General features: G+C 44.8%; 2 protein-coding genes, 1 non-coding gene and 1 pseudogene across 3 annotated transcripts; all 4 read left to right on the forward strand.

Moving 5' to 3' along the window:
- The first annotated feature begins 762 nt into the window (after positions 1–762).
- On the forward strand, positions 763–859 carry LOC133238968 (U6 spliceosomal RNA; annotated as a pseudogene).
- A 1,612-nt stretch (positions 860–2,471) lies between these two features.
- On the forward strand, positions 2,472–3,443 carry LOC133237986 (olfactory receptor 1F1-like; the record flags this gene model as incomplete). Its single annotated transcript, XM_061400512.1, has 1 exon — positions 2,472–3,443. A coding segment is annotated over one exon (972 nt), but the record flags the coding sequence as incomplete, so codon positions are not given.
- A 3,312-nt stretch (positions 3,444–6,755) lies between these two features.
- Positions 6,756–6,871, forward strand: LOC133238956 (U5 spliceosomal RNA). Its single transcript, XR_009733695.1, has one exon. It is a non-coding gene; the product is annotated as a U5 spliceosomal RNA (small nuclear RNA).
- A 7,559-nt stretch (positions 6,872–14,430) lies between these two features.
- Positions 14,431–15,486, forward strand: LOC133237958 (olfactory receptor 1F1-like). The gene has a single exon (XM_061400495.1). It carries the CDS (start codon positions 14,542–14,544, stop codon positions 15,484–15,486), a length of 945 nt encoding a protein of 314 aa, XP_061256479.1. The 5' UTR covers positions 14,431–14,541.
- The last annotated feature ends 1,297 nt before the right edge of the window (positions 15,487–16,783 follow it).

Here is a 16,783-nt window from a genome sequence, read left to right on the forward strand (position 1 = left end):
GGCTCCTGCCCCTGCTGGGAGTAACACAGGCGTGCCTCATTCTATTTTGCTACATAGTTACTGCATTTTTTTTTTTTTTAGCAAATTGAAAGTTGGTGGCAACTCTGTGTCAAACAAGTCTCTTGGTGCCTTCTCCCCAGAAACATTTGCTCACTTTGTGTCTCTGTCCTATTTTGGTAATTCTTGCAATATGTGAAACTTTTTCATTATTATGATAGTTTTATAGTGACATATAATCAGTAATCTTCGATGTTACTATTACAAAAGATTCTGGCTCTCTTAAGACTCAGATAACGGTTAGCACTTTTTTGGCAAAAAAAGTATTTTTAAAGTAAGGTATGGGGCTTCCCTGGTGGTTCAGTGGTAAAGAATCTGCCTGCCAATGAAGGAGACACAGTGTGATCCCTGGTCTGGGAAGATCCCACATTCTGTGGAGCAACTAAGCCTGTGCACCGCCACTACTGAGCCTCTGCTCTAGAGCCCATGCTCTGCAATGAGAGAAGCCCCTGCAATGAGGAGCTGCACACCACAACTAGAGAGTGGCCCCCACTTGCTGCGGCTAGAAAAAAGCCCACACAGCAACGAAGACCAAGCAGAGCCAACAATTAATACATATGTAACATTATTTTTAAAATAAAGTAAGGTATGTTCATTTTTTTTAAAGACACAATGCCACTGCATAAATAATTGTCTTGCCTACTTTTTGGCCTCTTTGTACCACATGATGATGGTAAAAAATATTGTCTAAGGTTTAGATGTCACTCTTGGGTCAAAACTTGAAGATACTAGAAATGAAGACAGATTAGCATGGCCCCTGCACAAGGATGACACGCAAATTCGTGAAGCATTCCATATTTTTTCTGGGAAAAAAAAAAAAAAACAGAAATGAAGACAGCACTATGGCGATAAATCCCAGACAAAATTCCCTGGGACCTCAAACCTGGGACCTGGCTGATCTGGGCCTGTGCCCGTAGATGGAGAGACTCAGTTATTAAATCCTTGTTCTTCTCTCTAATGAGGCTCTTAGGGAATTTGGTCCCAATGGTTGTGAAGTTCTTGCAAACACCTGCTCTGTGATTGCCCCAAATATTATTCCTGTACAGGGGACTAGGACCATGAACCCTGCTCCCCACTCACAGGACCTGTCTGTGTTTCTAAGACATTCTGGTCCTCGAAATGGATAGAAGCACTGATGACCACTTATCCAGACATGAAGAACGCTTGATGGCAGTAAGCACCAACCTCCCCCAGGTAAGAATACAGCAGTGAAGACACTGATATCTATTAAGACGGGAAATCTTTAAAGGAACCTCCTCTGCCATGTCTTCCAGATACAGGAAGTTAATAGCAGGAGGTCGTGAGTCCATCAGGTGTCACTCAAGATGAACCCAGTAATGATCAACCGTTCCTCTTGTTTCTTTAAGAGCCATGTATGAGTTAGGTGGGTAGGGGAAGAACTGGAGTGTTTAAGCAGAGACTATATACTCAAAGGGAGAATGCAATGGCACTCCACTCCAGTACTCTTGCCTGGAAAATCCCATGCACAGAGGAGCCTGGTAGACTGAAATCCATGCGGTTGCGAAGAGTCAGACATGACTGAGCGACTTCACTTTCACTTTTCACTTTCATGCATTGGAGAAGGAAATGGCAACCCACTCCAGTATTCTTGCCTGGAGAATCCCAGGGACCGGGGAGCCTGGTGGGCTGCCATCTATGGGGTTGCACAGAGTCAGACATGACTGAAGTGACTTAGCAGCAGCAGCAGCAGCATATAGTCAAAGAGTCATGCTGTGTAGAAGCTTGCCCGTTTTCAGATATTTTTAATAAAAATTTCGTCAGTTATGCCTCAATAAATCCTCAATAAAGCACAGGGGAGAAAGCAATGGTATTTTCAAGATAATAATACACCATCAGCTGATTGTTCATCGGCTTCCCTGGTGCCTCAGTGGTAAAGAATCTGCCTGGCAATGCCTGCCAATGCAGGTTGGATCCCTGGTTCAGGAAAGATCCCCTGGAGGAGGAAATGGCAACCCACTTAAGTATTCTTGCCTAGAGAATTCCATGGATGGAGGAGCCTGGGGAGCGATAGTCCATGGAATCGCAAAGAGTTGAACACGGCCTTGCTACTAAACAAGCAGTTGGTTGTTCTATTCAGGGCTCTTCCAGCCCAGTCAGCAAAGACTGTCATTCCCCAAAGCAGCCACACAAGGGCTAAAATTTTAGGTGCTCAGTCGTGTCTGACTCTTTGCAACCCCATAGACTGTAGCCCTACAGGTCCTCTGTCCATGGGATTCTAATAACATAAGAATCAGTGAGTCCAGTGGGGAAAACATCAGAACTGAGTGTTGGAGATCAGGAGCGTAGGTGGGGTGAGCACAACGGTAGTAGCAAATCTGTAAACTGATTTGCAAATGTGATCCTGCCTGGAGCCCGATTTCGCAGTTATTGACCTTCCTTGTCTGGGTTTCTGATTTCGCTGTTGTCTCTTCACCCAGATTCAGCTTAGGAGAGGGGCAAACCAGTCGAGTGTCTCTGAGTTCCTCCTCCTGGGGCTCTCCAGGCAGCCCCAGCAGCAGCAGCTCCTCTTCCTGCTCTTCCTCACCATGTACCTGGCCACCGTCCTGGGAAACCTCCTCATCCTCCTAGCCATCAGCGTGGACTCCCGCCTGCACATCCCCATGTACTTCTTCCTCTTCAACCTGTCTTTCGTGGACATCTGCTTCTCCTCCACCACTGTCCCCAAGGTGCTGGCCAACCACATACTCGGGAGACAGACCATCTCTTTCTCTGGGTGTCTGACGCAGATGTACTTTGTTTTCATGTTCGTGGACATGGACAATTTCCTCCTGGCTGTAATGGCCTATGACCGCTTTGTGGCTGTATGCCACCCCTTACACTATTCAGCGAAGATGACCCCTCAGCTCTGTGCCCTGCTGGTCACTGGGTCGTGGGTCACTGCCATTCTGGATATGCTCTTGCACACCCTGCTGATGGCTCGACTCTCCTTCTGTGCAGACAATGCCATCCCCCACTTCTTCTGTGATATGACCCCCCTCCTCAAACTCTCCTGCTCTGACACACACCTCAGTGAGGTGATGATTCTGTCTGAGGGTGCCCTGATCATGATCACCCCGTTCGTTTGCATCCTGGCTTCATATGTCCTTATCACCTGTGCTGTCCTGAGGATCCCATCCACAAAGGGGAGATGGAAAGCCTTCTCCACCTGTGGCTCCCACCTGGCTGTGGTTTCCCTCTTCTATGGCACCATCATTGCTGTGTATTTCAACCCTTCATCCTCACATTCTTCTGAGAAGGACACTGTAGCTACTGTGATGTACACGGTGGTGACCCCCATGCTGAATCCTTTCATCTACAGCCTGAGGAACAGGGACTTGAAAGGGGCCTTGCAAAAAGTGATTGGCAGGAAAACATGCTCTTCTTGATGATAGTACCATAGATCTTTCATTGGCAGTTGTGTAAATCTTTGCCAATTCCCTGAAATGTAGCAATCTGTCAGTGTCTACAAAGAACTCAGAATAAAGAAATACTCTCAGCAGATACTTAGCAATGACCTGGGACTTAAGTACAACCCTTTAAACAGGTAATTGCATTTATTTCTAGTTACTGTATTTTAAATTACTTTGCCAAAATGTCGTTTTCATTTCTAAGTGATCACTTTTAAAAGTTACACATAACAAATATTTTTGCATTTCCCTTCTGGAAATATTCTCAGAAACCACTATTGGTTTTCAATCTCGGATGTTTGATATTATCAGCCATGGAGCTTTGAAAGTATATATACTAATGCTGGGCTAAACCTTGACCAATTAAATTAGTATCTTTGTGCTGGGACTTGGGCATTAGTTATTTCCCCCCCTAAAGTTTCCCTAGGGGTTCTAATGCACTTACAAAAAATAGTTTTATTTATTTAGTTTTTGGCTGTGGTGGGTCTTCCTTGCTGCAGTTGGGCTTGCTCTAGTTGTGGCGAGCAGGGGCTGTTCTTTATTGTGGCATGTGGACTTCTCATTGCAGTGGCTTCTCTTGCTGCAGAGCAGAGGCTCTAGGTGTCCTGGCTCAGTAGTTATGGCACATGAGCTTTGTTGCTCCATGGCATGTGGGATCTTTCTGAATCAGCAATCTAACCATTGTCCCTTGCTTGAAGGTGTATTCTTAACCACTAGACCACCAGGGAACCCCAATGTACTTTCTCAGCTGGCAATCAGCTGAGTGACTGGAGCGATGCATTTACAAGCACCATCTGGATTGCTGGCAGTAAGCAACCTAAGGATCCACAGGGTTGCTGCAGCCAGACAGTGGAATGAATTCTCCCTCAGAACATTCAGAAGGAAGCAACCTTGCAAACACCTGGATTTTGGACTTCTAGCCTCCAGAGCTGTGAGATAAATTTCTGTTGTTTAAAGCCATCTAGTTTGTGGCACTTTGTTACAGCAGCCCTTGGAATCTAATATGGTATCCCCACAGAATTGCTTGCCTTTTCCTGTATAACTGTCTTCTGCAGTTTTTTTGCATTCTTCTTGGGTCTTCCATTCTGGCAATAAGGATTGGGTCATCTTTTTTGAAATTGTGAAGAAGTAAGAAATTTATGCAAGTTTTGCTGTTGCACTCCAAAGTGCAAAAATTGCAGCCATTGTGTGTAATGAGTGCTTAGTTAAGATGGATGGCATTTCATTTGTACACTCAGCGTTGGGCACTGGGTCTGGTTCATGTAAAGTGTAGCATGTTTCATGAAGAATGAGTAAGTAGCTTAAATCAATTTCCTTGAAGTAATTATTTTGTTTTTTCATTCTCATGCTCCCTACCTCAGTTAGACTGTATCTCCACTAGTGCAAGGACCAAGTTTTTAATTTTTTTTTCAATTGGCATGTAGTGGTTGCTCTAGAATTATTATTTGCCTAAATAAATGATTATATGACTGAATCAATATGGGGAAGTCACTGGAGAGGTAGATGAGAAAGTTTCCTGAAGGAGTTGATGGGTTTGGCTCAGATCTCCACCACCTTTCAAGTGTTATGGAAGCCTATATACATGTTTTAATGTAGTTTTTAATGGTTAATTTTTTCCAAAACATTTTCACAAAAATTAACCCTCTTGTCCTGCTTTCTGTAATTTTTCACTTCTCTCCTTGAGCCCCCACCATCCCCTCTCTTGACTCCCTCATCTCCCTTCAAAAGGCCCAATAACCTCTGCAGAAACTGTGCTCAAGCTTCTTCCCTTGCTATCAGTACACTAGTCCCCCACCCCCTGCCCCGTTATTCACAGTTTCACTTTCTGCAGTTTTAGCTACTCATGGTCAACTGTGGTTTGAAAAATATTAAATGAAAAATTCCAGAAATAAACACTTCATAAGTTCTCAGTTTCACACGATTACGCGTAGCCTGATGGAATTTAATGCCACCTCTGCTCTGTCCAGCCCAGGACGTGAATTATCTGTTCATCCAGCACATCCTGACCATTAGTCACTTAGCAGTTCTCTGGGTTTTCAGGTCAACTGTCCTGGTATTGCAGTGCTTGTGTTCAAGTCACCCCTTATTTTACTTATTAACAGCCTCAAAGTACGAGAGTAGTGATTCTGGAAATTCAGATTCACCAAAGAGAAGCCATAAAGTGCTTCTTTTAAGTAAAAAGATCGAAGTTTTCAACCTGATAAGGAAAGGATGAAAAAAATATGCTGAGATTGCTAAGATCTACCATAACAATCTTTTTTGAAATTGTGAAAAAGTAAGAAATTTGGAAGGACTGATGCTAAAGCTGAAACTCCAGTACTTTGGCCACCTCATGTGAAGAGTTGACTCATTGGAAAAGACTCTGATGCTGGGAGGGATTGGGGTCAGGAGGAGAAGGGGATGACAGAGGATGAGATGGCTGGATGGCATCACTGACTTGGTGGATGTGAGTCTGAGTGAACTCCGGGAGTTGGTGATGGACAGGGAGGGCTGGCGTGCTGCGATTCATGGGGTCGCAAAGAGTCAGGCATGATTGAGTGACTGAACTGAACGGAAGAAATTTGTGCAAGTTTTGCTGTTTCACTCCAAAGTGCAAAAATTACAGCCATTGTGTGTAATGAGTGCTTAGTTAAGACGGAATGGCATTTCATTTGTACATGATATTTTGAGAGAGACAATATTCACATAATTTTATTACAATGTGTGTGCTCAGTTGCTCAGTCATGTTGGACTCTTTGGGACCTGGTGGACTATAGACTGCCAGGTTCCTCTGTCAATGGAATTTTTCAGGCAAGAATACTCGAGTGGGTTGCCATTTCCTTCTCCATTTATTACAGTATATCACTGTAAGTGTTCTATCTTATTAATTTTATTGTTAATATCTTATTGTGCCTATTTTATAAATTAAACTGTATCACAATTATGTTAGTACAAGAAAAATACTATATAGACGGTTCAGTAGATCCATAGTTTCAGGTATTCACTGGGGGTCTTGGATCATACCCCCCAAGGATAAGGGGGAATCATTGTAACTACTGAACAGAGTCGGCTTCACCACTTTAACTAATGTCTGGTTGATGTTTGTATTTGACACTAAGTTCAGTGGAATCAAACATCAGTAATATTTTCAAAATCTAGTTCTCTTCCTATTTTGGCTTCAAGAAAGAACTGCCGTCTTAGATATTTTCTCTTGATTAACGGAAGCTCTATTTACTGAGTTTGTCTTTAAACTTTGATATTTTGTTCCAAGATTTTTTTGCATTGATTTCGCTTTGAAAAAACACCGCATCGATACTCTGGTTTCTTTTCAGAACATATAACTCTTTCGCCTTTTATTAAAGATTTCTGCAGAAAGGAACAATTCTGAGTTTTTACCCAACTTTTTGAGGCCCTGCACTTGCAAGGCTAAAAAAAACAGAACAACAAAAACCCCACTGCACTGAAATACGCTTTACTTTGGACGTTAAGCTTTCGGGGGTCCCCGGAGTTTTCCATCTCCAGCACCCACAACCCCACCTCGGTGTTAAGGAGTCTGCTGCCCTTTACAGGGCGTCCCTATGCTCGCCCCTCACGCGCATGCGCAGGGCAGGAGGCGCGGACACGGTGGGATCTCTTCCCGGAAGCACTGAACAGGCCCTCGACTGGGCCAGTCAGAGGCGGCGTGGACAGGCTCGCCTTGCTCCGCCCTTTGCCGCTCCGCACCCACGTGCTCCTGCCCAATTAGATAGGCGGGAGGCGGAGTCTCAGCTCTGCGCGGTCTCCTTGGGATAGAGGGGCGGATTCTTTCACCGGAAGTACCGCAGGCTGGGACCTCCGGTGTGGAGCGGATATTCAGCGATGTAGTTAGTGGTTCTGCCTTGACCTCAAAATGCTGCAAAGAGGCCCTGTGGGGTTGGTGCCTGCTAAATCTGGGCAACTGGTGGATCCCATGAGCCTTCCTCACGTCACCTAGTCCCGGTCCTTTAGGTCTCTGTTCAATCTCTCTGGAGTTCCCGGTTAGGATGGGTCCCGAGCTTTTCAGGATTCCTATCTCCTACTTCCAGAGCCTGAAACTCTAGGAAGTCAACGTCTGAGTTCCAATCTGGATGTCCTTTCAAAAGGCAAGGTGGACTGGGAAGTCAGCACCGCAAAAACCGGTGTACCCTATTCGGGGTAAGGGCTCCTTTTACTCCATTGCTGAGGGCTTGCTACCGCCCAGTGTGATCCGAGGACCTGGCGTCACTGCCTGGGCGATTGTTAGGAATGCCTAAGCTCAGGCTCCATCCCAGACTTTCTGAGTCAGAACCTTCACTTTAAAAACATTCTAGATGATTTCTATGCAGGTTAATTTTTGAGAATCTCTGCCTTCGGCTTCCCGAGATTTCTAGTCTAGGAGGCAGTGTTGATGTATAGAATTGCTTCTGCTACTACTTAATCAAGATGACATAAGGAAAGTGATGGTGAGGGGTGATATAAATACAGTTTATGGTGAGCATGGTTATTTGGGAATGTGCAGAACAGTCAGGAAAGGGAAACTGATGTACACGAGGACGTGCTTAATCAACCTGAAGTCGAAAGACTGATAGCATATGTGTTAGGGATGAATGAATCTATTCATCAACTTGGCATCCCACCAACATCGTTTCTAACCAAGGAACTCACTTTATAGTAAAAGGAATGTGGTAGCCAGTTGTCAGGATAGTCCTGGGCAATCCTGCTGCTGCTAAGTCGCTTCAGTCGTGTCCGACTCTGTGCGACCCCATAGACGGCAGCCCACCAGGCCCCACCGTCCCTGGGATTCTCCAGGCAAGAACACTGGAGTGGGTTGCCATTTCCTCCTCCAATGCATGAAAGTGAAAAGTAAAAGTGAAGTCACCCAGTCGTGTCCGACTCTTAGCGACCCCATGGACTGCAGCCTACCAGGCTCCTCCGTCCATGAGATTTTCCAGGCAAGAATACTGGAGTGGGTTGCCATTGCCTTCTCCTTGGGCAATCCTAGTCTTGTGTAATCTCTTCACACAGTGAATTGGGCTGATTTATGTCTTAATGTACTGGGGCTTCTGTAACAAAATATCATGGACTGGGTAGCTTGTATATAACAGAAATTTATTTGGGGGACTTCCCTGGTGGTCCAGTGGCTAAGACTCCACAAGCTCTCAATGCAGGGTGCCTGGGTTCAATCCCACATGATGCAACTAAGAGTTCAAATGCCTCAACCGACCCCACATAATTCAGTTAAGATCTGATGCAACCAATACATTTCTTTGAAAAGAAATTTATTTTTCACAGTTCTTGAGGCTAGAAAGTGTAAAATCAAGATCCTGGCACATTTGTTGTGTGGTGAGAGCACACTTCCTGGATCATAGATGGCAGTTCTACTGCATATGGTAGAAGGGACAAGGGAGCTGTTTCAGGGCTCTTAGAAGGGTGCTGATCCTGTTGGCGAAGGCTCTGCCCTCATGAGCTAATCACCTTCCATAGGCTTCATCACCTGAGGATTAGGATTTCAACATACAAATTTTGCTGGGACATTCGGTCTGCAGCACTGTGTGAGTTATAGGTTTTTACGGAAATGATGCTGTGTGACTTCTAGAGCTCAGTATTAAAGATACTGTGGCTTCTATGCTGCTGTCTTGAATCACTTGCTCAGGGGGAAATGAGCTCCTCTGTTGCAAGGACATATCAAGTTAGCTCCCTGGAGAACTCCACACGAGGAACTGAGGCTTCCTGCCAATAGCAATGTGTGAGCAAGCCATCTTGGACACTCATCCTCCACCACAGTTGAGCTTTCAGATGACTGAGAATCTGCAGATAACTGCAGTCTTATGAGAGGCCCTGATCCTGAACCATTCCACTAAACCATTCATGACTGGATTCATGACCTATAGGAACTGTGTGATAGAAATGTTTATTGTTTTAAGTTGCAAAGTTTTGATATAACTTGTTACTTGACCACAGATAACTTACACAAAGGATAAGGCCGGTGTCCATAGGATTCTTTGGTGTTTACTTCCACACCATTACCAGGAACAGTTGACCTTAGGAATAGAGAAATGGTCTTTTAAAGACTCAGTTTTGACCCCAGTTGAGGTTACCAGGTGGCTAAGTGGTAAAGAATCTGCCTGCCAATGCAGGAGACTTGGGTTCAGTTTCTGGGTTGGGAAGATCCCTTGGAAGAGGAAATGGCAACCCACTCCAGTATTCTTGCCTGGAAAATTCTATGGACAGAGGAGCCGGGCAGGCTGAAGCCCATGGGGATGTAAAGAGTCGGACACGACTGAGCACACATGCACATAGCAAGGCTACCCTGTAAGATTAGGGTGCTGTTTTATAGAATACAGTATAAGTTTCATACCAGTGGACAATATATGCCAAACTTTTTCCCAGGTAGCAGTTTATGGGGCAAGGAAACAAGAGGTAGAAGTAGGCACCTCTTTTTGTAATACCTCTTGATGTACTTGTAACATTTTGCTTTTTACCCCAGCAGTACTGGGCTCTGAAGAGACTTCCTGCTGGCCAGTTTGGGATCCTTTTGCTACTGGATGAACTGAACAAAAGGAGATTCTAATATTGTTAGGAGTTTGACTATAGAGAGTAGTTTTTCTGCTGCACAGTGGTAGCAGAGACGATTATGGGTAGAAAGATCTCCTTGAGAGATTCTGGAATTGCCATGTCCTGTGATGGGAGTTAATAAAAGACTGCTGCTGCTGCTGCTAAGTCACTTCAGTCGTGTCTGACTCTGTGCGACCCCATAGACGGCAGCCCACCAGGCTCCCCTGTCTCTGGGATTCTCCAGGCAAGAACACTGGAGTGGGTTGCCATTTTCTTCTCCAATGCATGAAAGTGGAAAGTGAAAGTGAAAGTGTAGTCGCTCAGTTGTGTCCGACTCTTAGCAACCCCATGGACTGCAGCCTGCCAGGCTCCTCCATCCATGGGATTTTCCAGGCAAGAGTACTGGAGTCGGGTGCCATTGCCTTCTCTAGGAGAGTCTTATATGGGCAAGATCATAAGAAGGGCAGATCTCTCAGACATGAGAATTTAGGTTACTACTCAGATTTTTTTAAAACCTTGAGTAGCTGAGATGCTGGCTAAAGGTAAATGGAACATGAATTCAGTTGTGGATAAGGGAGACTTCCCAGGTGGGTCACTGGTTAAGAATCCCCCTGCCAATGCAAGAGGCGCGAGTTCAATCCCTGGTCTGGGAAGACTCCACTTGCCACGGGACAACTAAGCCGGTTTGCCACGACTACTGAAGCCCACACTTTAGAACCTGTGCTCCGTAACAAGAGAAGACACTGCAACAGGAAGCCCACGCACTGCAACTAGAGAGTAGTCCCCACTTGCAGCAACGAAGACCCAGCCCAGCCAAAAAAATAAAAATAAATAAAAAAATTTAAAGATTGTGGATAAAGGAAATTATTGATATCAATTAATCATTCGTGACTACCTATGGAAATGAATATTACATCATTCAGTCATATTTCCCTCTTTCTGTTATGCTTATATTTATCTCTTGAGGTAGTTAGCTTTCTTCTTTTCTCTCCGTCCTTCTGTTTTACATGTATGTAGTGTATGTAGTTATTGCTTAGCTTTCAAGTTCGATTCAGAAGTTATAGAAAGTCATATTGGGATCATGATTGGAGAAGGGAAGATCTTAGTTTGGCTCCTGGATACAGTAACTCATGTTCTTCTGTGGTGAGAAGGATACTTGTATTACGTTAGACCAGAGAATTTCTCTATTGAAGGGTAAGTAGGTGAGAGGAGTGTGTGTTAATATTACAGCTGGGAGGATGGATTCCAATGGGAGCTTATCTTCTTTGGCTTCCCAACTTCTGTGACTCCTTCCAAAGCTTAGGTAAAAATACCTACCTTGTCATTCTGGTGGGGAAGAAAAGCCTACTTCTTCCTGTGTCACAGGAAACTGAATCACTTCTATCCCAGCCCCTCTAGGAGCTAAGCTGTGGGCATGTGTGATTAGATATCCTGAGTCAGCCTTGACACAAGAAAGGGAGCAAGGAGATTTTCCTAGCAGTGGCAGCTATTGCAGCAACAAGGGATTGCTGGGCAACAGCGCTTCTGGTGGCAACTTGTGCCCAGTGCTAGCTGTGTCGGAGTCATGAGCTGTGAGGTTCATGCTGGGATAAACCTGCCAATCCAGCCTGTGCTGTGGATGATCTGGGCCACTCTAGCTGCCATGTGACCTCCTGAGCCTACTTCTCCAGTTGCTCCATGTTTTTAAAGTAAGAATTATCAGTTTCAAGAAATCTTTTTCTGCTTAATTGGCAAGACTCTATTATTTTCACCTAAGAACTGTGAGTGAGGCCACAGTACTCAACCATCAGAAAAGGACTTGAGGGACTTCCCTGGTGGTCCAGTGGCTAAGACTTCAAATGCAGGGGGCTCTGGTCAGGGAACTAGATCCCACATGCAACTAAGAATCCACATGTTGCAACTAAGACTGGGCACAGCCACATGAACAAATATTAGGGGCTTCCCGGGTAGCAGTACGGGTAAAGAACCTGCCTGTCAATGCAGGGGATGTAGGTTTGACCCCTGGGTCGGGAAGATCCCCTGGAATGTGCTGTGCTTAGTCACTCAGTCTTGTCTGACTCTTTGTGACCCCATTGACTGTAGGCTGCCAGGCTCCTCTGCCATGGGGATTCTCCAGGAAAGAATACTGCAGTGGGTTGCTATGCCCTCCTCCAGGGGATCTTCCCAAACCAGAGATCAAACCCAGGTCTCCCTCATTGGAGGCAGATTCTTTACCATCTGAGCCACCAGGGAATTCCCTGAATAGGGAATGGCAACCTGCTGAAATATTATTGCCTGGAGAATCCCGTGGACAGAGGAGCCTGGCGAGCTACAGTCCATGGGGTCACAAAGAGTTGGACATGACGAGCACACACAAAGAAAGAAACATTTAAACAAAGAAATATTTTTTAAAAAGGAAAGGACTTGAACTCTGAACAGGGTGGCCACTAATATTCTCTCCAGCTCATTGTTGTTTCTGTGCTTTTTTTTTTTTTTTTTTTGCTTTTCTGCATAGATTGTTCCTTCTCCATCTATGAGGCAGACAAGAGAGAGTTGCAAGCTTCTGGATTTCCCCATCCAGACCAAGTCATACTGGGAATAACCCACAGGTCCTCAGCATCAGTGCAAAGTTCCAAATCCATCACAAATCCTCACTGGGAGGAGATGGTGGGTTCTAAATTGGGCTGCTGGAGCCCACACTCCTGTGAGTATGGATTGATGACCATCCCCAGAAAAGGGTGACCCACTGTGTGCTGGGAAGACATCCCCACAGAAGTCTGCTCTGGGAGCCTGGAGTTTCTCAATCGGGAGATGCTGTGCTGTCTGCTACATCTCTCCCTCCAGGCTGATCCTTTACATCAGATGCTTTACAGGAAGAAGCACAACTCTCCCCCACCCCAGCTTCCCTATCCGCAAATACATCACTAGCTCTACAAAGAAGAGGCTTATTCAGATAACACTGCAATAACCCCACTTTCTGAGCTAAGAAGAAGACCTTTTAATAGCTGAATTGTCAAATACATAAGCACAAGCCCAGATTAGCAAGGTGATGAAATTGGAGATTTCAAAGGATTTTCTCTGGAACTCCTCTCCACTCAGACTGCTTTATCTCCAAGTTCTGATCCTGAAGTTAGATCATATACTTTGTTTTCATTGTTGGGCTCATAGGGACCAGGAAACAGGTGGGACAATTATTTTCTGCTTGTCTCTAATAAGGCTCTCAGGGAATCTGATCCCAATGGCCATGGAGGCTACTGTAAGTAACCATTTCTGGCCAACCCTGCCCCCCCCCTCCAAAAAACATCCTTCCTGCAAAGAAAGCTGAGGTCATGAACACTCTGCTCCTCACCTGCTCAGGACCTACCTATCCTTCCAAGGCTTTCCAAACCTTATAATAAAGAGGAGCCCTGGCCAGTTCCTCAAAGGTGAAGCACACTTGATGGCAACAGCACAAGCTTCTCCAGGTGAGATGGTAACAGTCAATATTTCTTTCTTTTTTGGGTTGTGCTGTATAGCATGTGGGATCTTAGTCCCCTGACCAGGGGTTGAACCCACACCCCCTGCAGTGGGAGCTCAGAATCTTAACCAATGGACCATTAGGGAAGTCTAAATATTTCTTTATTAATGGGTGGAGTTTTTGGAAGGACCTCCTTCATTAAATCTTCCAGATCCAGGGAGTAGGAGCTGTCCTCAGCTGGAGCTTGAGATAAACCCAATACCAACTGTTTCTCTTCTCTCTACGAACTACTAAGTAGGAGAAAGACTGGGAACCTTAATAGAGACACACATAGCGGCAGGGGAGGGCTGTGCATTACTTTATGTTATATTTGATATAATTTTAAAAATTAATCCAATGGGACCAGCATCATGTAGGACTGGGAGTTGGAAGTTGAGGGTGTGGGGAGTAGGGGCAGATTCTGACTGAGCAGCTCTGCGTGCATGGAGTCACTTCAGTTGTGTCCGACTCTTTGTGACCCCATGGACTGTAGCCCACCAGGCTCCTCTGTCCATAGGGTTCTCCAGGCAAGAATACTGGAGTGGGTTGCCATGCCCTCCTTCAGGGGATCTTCCCAACCCAGGGATTGAACCTGCTTCTCTTATGTCTCCTGCATTGGCAGTGGGTTCTTTACCACTAGTGCCACCTGGGAAGCCCTTGAGCAACTCTGAGGGAGGGTTTATTAGCATAACTATGGTTGCTGCTGCTGCTGCTGCTGCTGCTGCTAAGTCACTTCAGTCGTGTCCAACTCTGTGTGACCCCATAGACGGCAGCCCACCAGGCTCCCCCATCCCTGGGATTCTCCAGGCAAGAGCACTGGAGTGGGTTGCCATTTCCTTCTCCAATGCATGAAAGGGAAAAGTGAAAGTGAAGTCGCTCAGTCGTGTCCAACTCTTCAGGACCCCATGGACTGCAGCCTACCAGGCTCCTCCGTCCATGGGATTTTCCAGGCAAGAGTACTGGAATGGGATGCCATTGCCTTTGCCGCTGGAGCTTTGATTATTGCACCCAAACCATTAGCTTCTAGGTTTCTGACCTCTGCTTCTCATCTCTGCATCTTAGTCCAGCCCCATGGTAGAGGCGAACCAGTCGAGAGTCTCTGAGTTCCTCCTCCTGGGGCTCTCCAGGCAGCCCCAGCAGCAGCAGCAGCTCCTCTTCCTGCTCTTCCTGACCATGTACCTGGCCACAGTCCTGGGAAACCTGCTCATCCTCCTAGCCATCATCATGGACTCCCACCTGCACATTCCCATGTACTTCTTCCTCTGCAACCTGTCCTTCGTGGACACCTGCTTCTCCTCCACCACTGTCCCCAAGGTGTTGGCCAACCACGTACTCAGGAGCCAGACCATCTCTTTCTCTGAGTGTCTGACGCAGATGTATTTTGTTTTTATGTTCATGGACATGGACAATTTCCTCCTGGCTGTGATGGCCTATGACCGCTTTGTGGCTGTATGCCACCCCTTACACTATTCAGCAAAGATGACCCCCCAGCTCTGTGCCCTGCTGGTCACTGGGTCGTGGGTCACTGCCAGTCTGGATATGCTCTTGCACACCCTGCTGATGGCTCGACTCTCCTTCTGTGCAGACAATACCATTCCACATTTCTTCTGTGATGTGACCCCCCTCCTCAAACTCTCCTGCTCTGACACACACCTCAATGAAGTGATGATTCTGACTGAGGGTGCCCTGATCATGATCACCCCGTTCGTTTGCATCCTGGCTTCATATGTCCTCATCACCTGTGCTGTCCTGAGGATCCCATCCACAAAGGGGAGATGGAAAGCCTTCTCCACCTGTGGCTCCCACCTGGCTGTGGTGTTCCTCTTCTATGGCACCATCATATTTCTGTATTTCAACCCTTTGTCCTCCCACGCAGTGGAGACAGATGTAGCAGCTGGTGTGATGTTCTCTGTGGTGACCCCCATGCTGAACCCCTTCATCTACAGCCTGAGAAACCAGGACATAAAAGGGGCTCTTGGAAAAGTGATTGCTATGAAATTTTTTTCTGCTCAGTAATGAAATAGGCTAAGAAAAGCCCAAAGGGAACTAATTTCTAAGAAAATTATATTTTTATTTTTTCCATCATGTAAAACTTAAAATTTGTCTTTTAATCTTTATACTAGAAACCTATATCATGATCTTCCACTTACATATTATAATAGTCTTTCTAAACTTCTGAATAGTCTCCACAATTTTATTTTCCTTCCCTTCTGTATTTCCATCAAGTTGCTCTAGCAAAGTAAACTCACTAGTCACCCTGTTACTGAATTAAAACATAAAGGAAGTATTACTATTTAAAAGTACAACTTTATATTTTGAAAATGACTGCAGAAAATAAAACATTGATAAATAGATGGAACTGGTTAAAACATCACTGAGAAGGATGAAGGATAAAGACAAAAAATAGGGCAGTTCCCTTAACTTCAGAGAGAGCTACGATGATATCTTTTATGAAAATGGACAGAATTTGAATCCAAGGCGGTTTCTGTTTATAACAATTTTTTATATTCTTTGTAATTGTGTGTTGGTATTTTTGTCTAAAGGGATAAATGGTAAGCATTTTCCATTTTTAGTCTTATATATCCAAGAATTATTTGTAATAAGAGGGACAATACCTGTTCTTCCAAAGTCTGAAAGAAATCCCCAACCTTTGCTCCATGTATTTTTGTGCTCTATTAGATACAGGCATATTTATCTGTTTTATATAATCTTGTTTTATCTTTTTACTGTTATAAGGTATCCCTTTTATCTAGAGTAAAAACTTGTCTAATATTTTGTCTAATATTATTGTAACCATTCAGGTCTTCTGTGGTTTCTATTTGCATGACATCTCTTTGCATCCTTCTTTCAATTCAATGTGTCTTTGAATCCAGTGTGTACCCTGTAGACAACATATACTTTGATCATGTTTTTTAATCCAGTTTAATGATCTCTGACTTTTGATTGGATTTTTAACCCACTCACTTTTTTTTATGGCTGTACTGGGAAGCATGTGGGATCTTAGTTTCCTGACTAGGGATTGAACCCGTGCACGTGTGTTGGAAGCACAGAGTTTTAACCACCTGACTGCCAGTGAAGTACCCCCACTCACTTGTAATACTAATATCTACCATTTAACTTTCTGTTTCCTGTGTCCTGTGCCTTTTTTGTCTTTCCTGCTCTTTTGCATTTATTCTGTACTTTCTAATGTAGCATTTTAACACCAGTAATTTTTACTATATTTTTTGGGTTTTTTAGTGGTTGCTCTAGGATTAACTGATCATCAGCATCAGATTTATACTAGCTTAATTCCTATTGTATACAGAAATGCTTC

Source organism: Bos javanicus, chromosome 25, assembly GCF_032452875.1.
Source record: "Bos javanicus breed banteng chromosome 25, ARS-OSU_banteng_1.0, whole genome shotgun sequence".
NCBI classification, from domain to species: domain Eukaryota; kingdom Metazoa; phylum Chordata; class Mammalia; order Artiodactyla; family Bovidae; genus Bos; species Bos javanicus.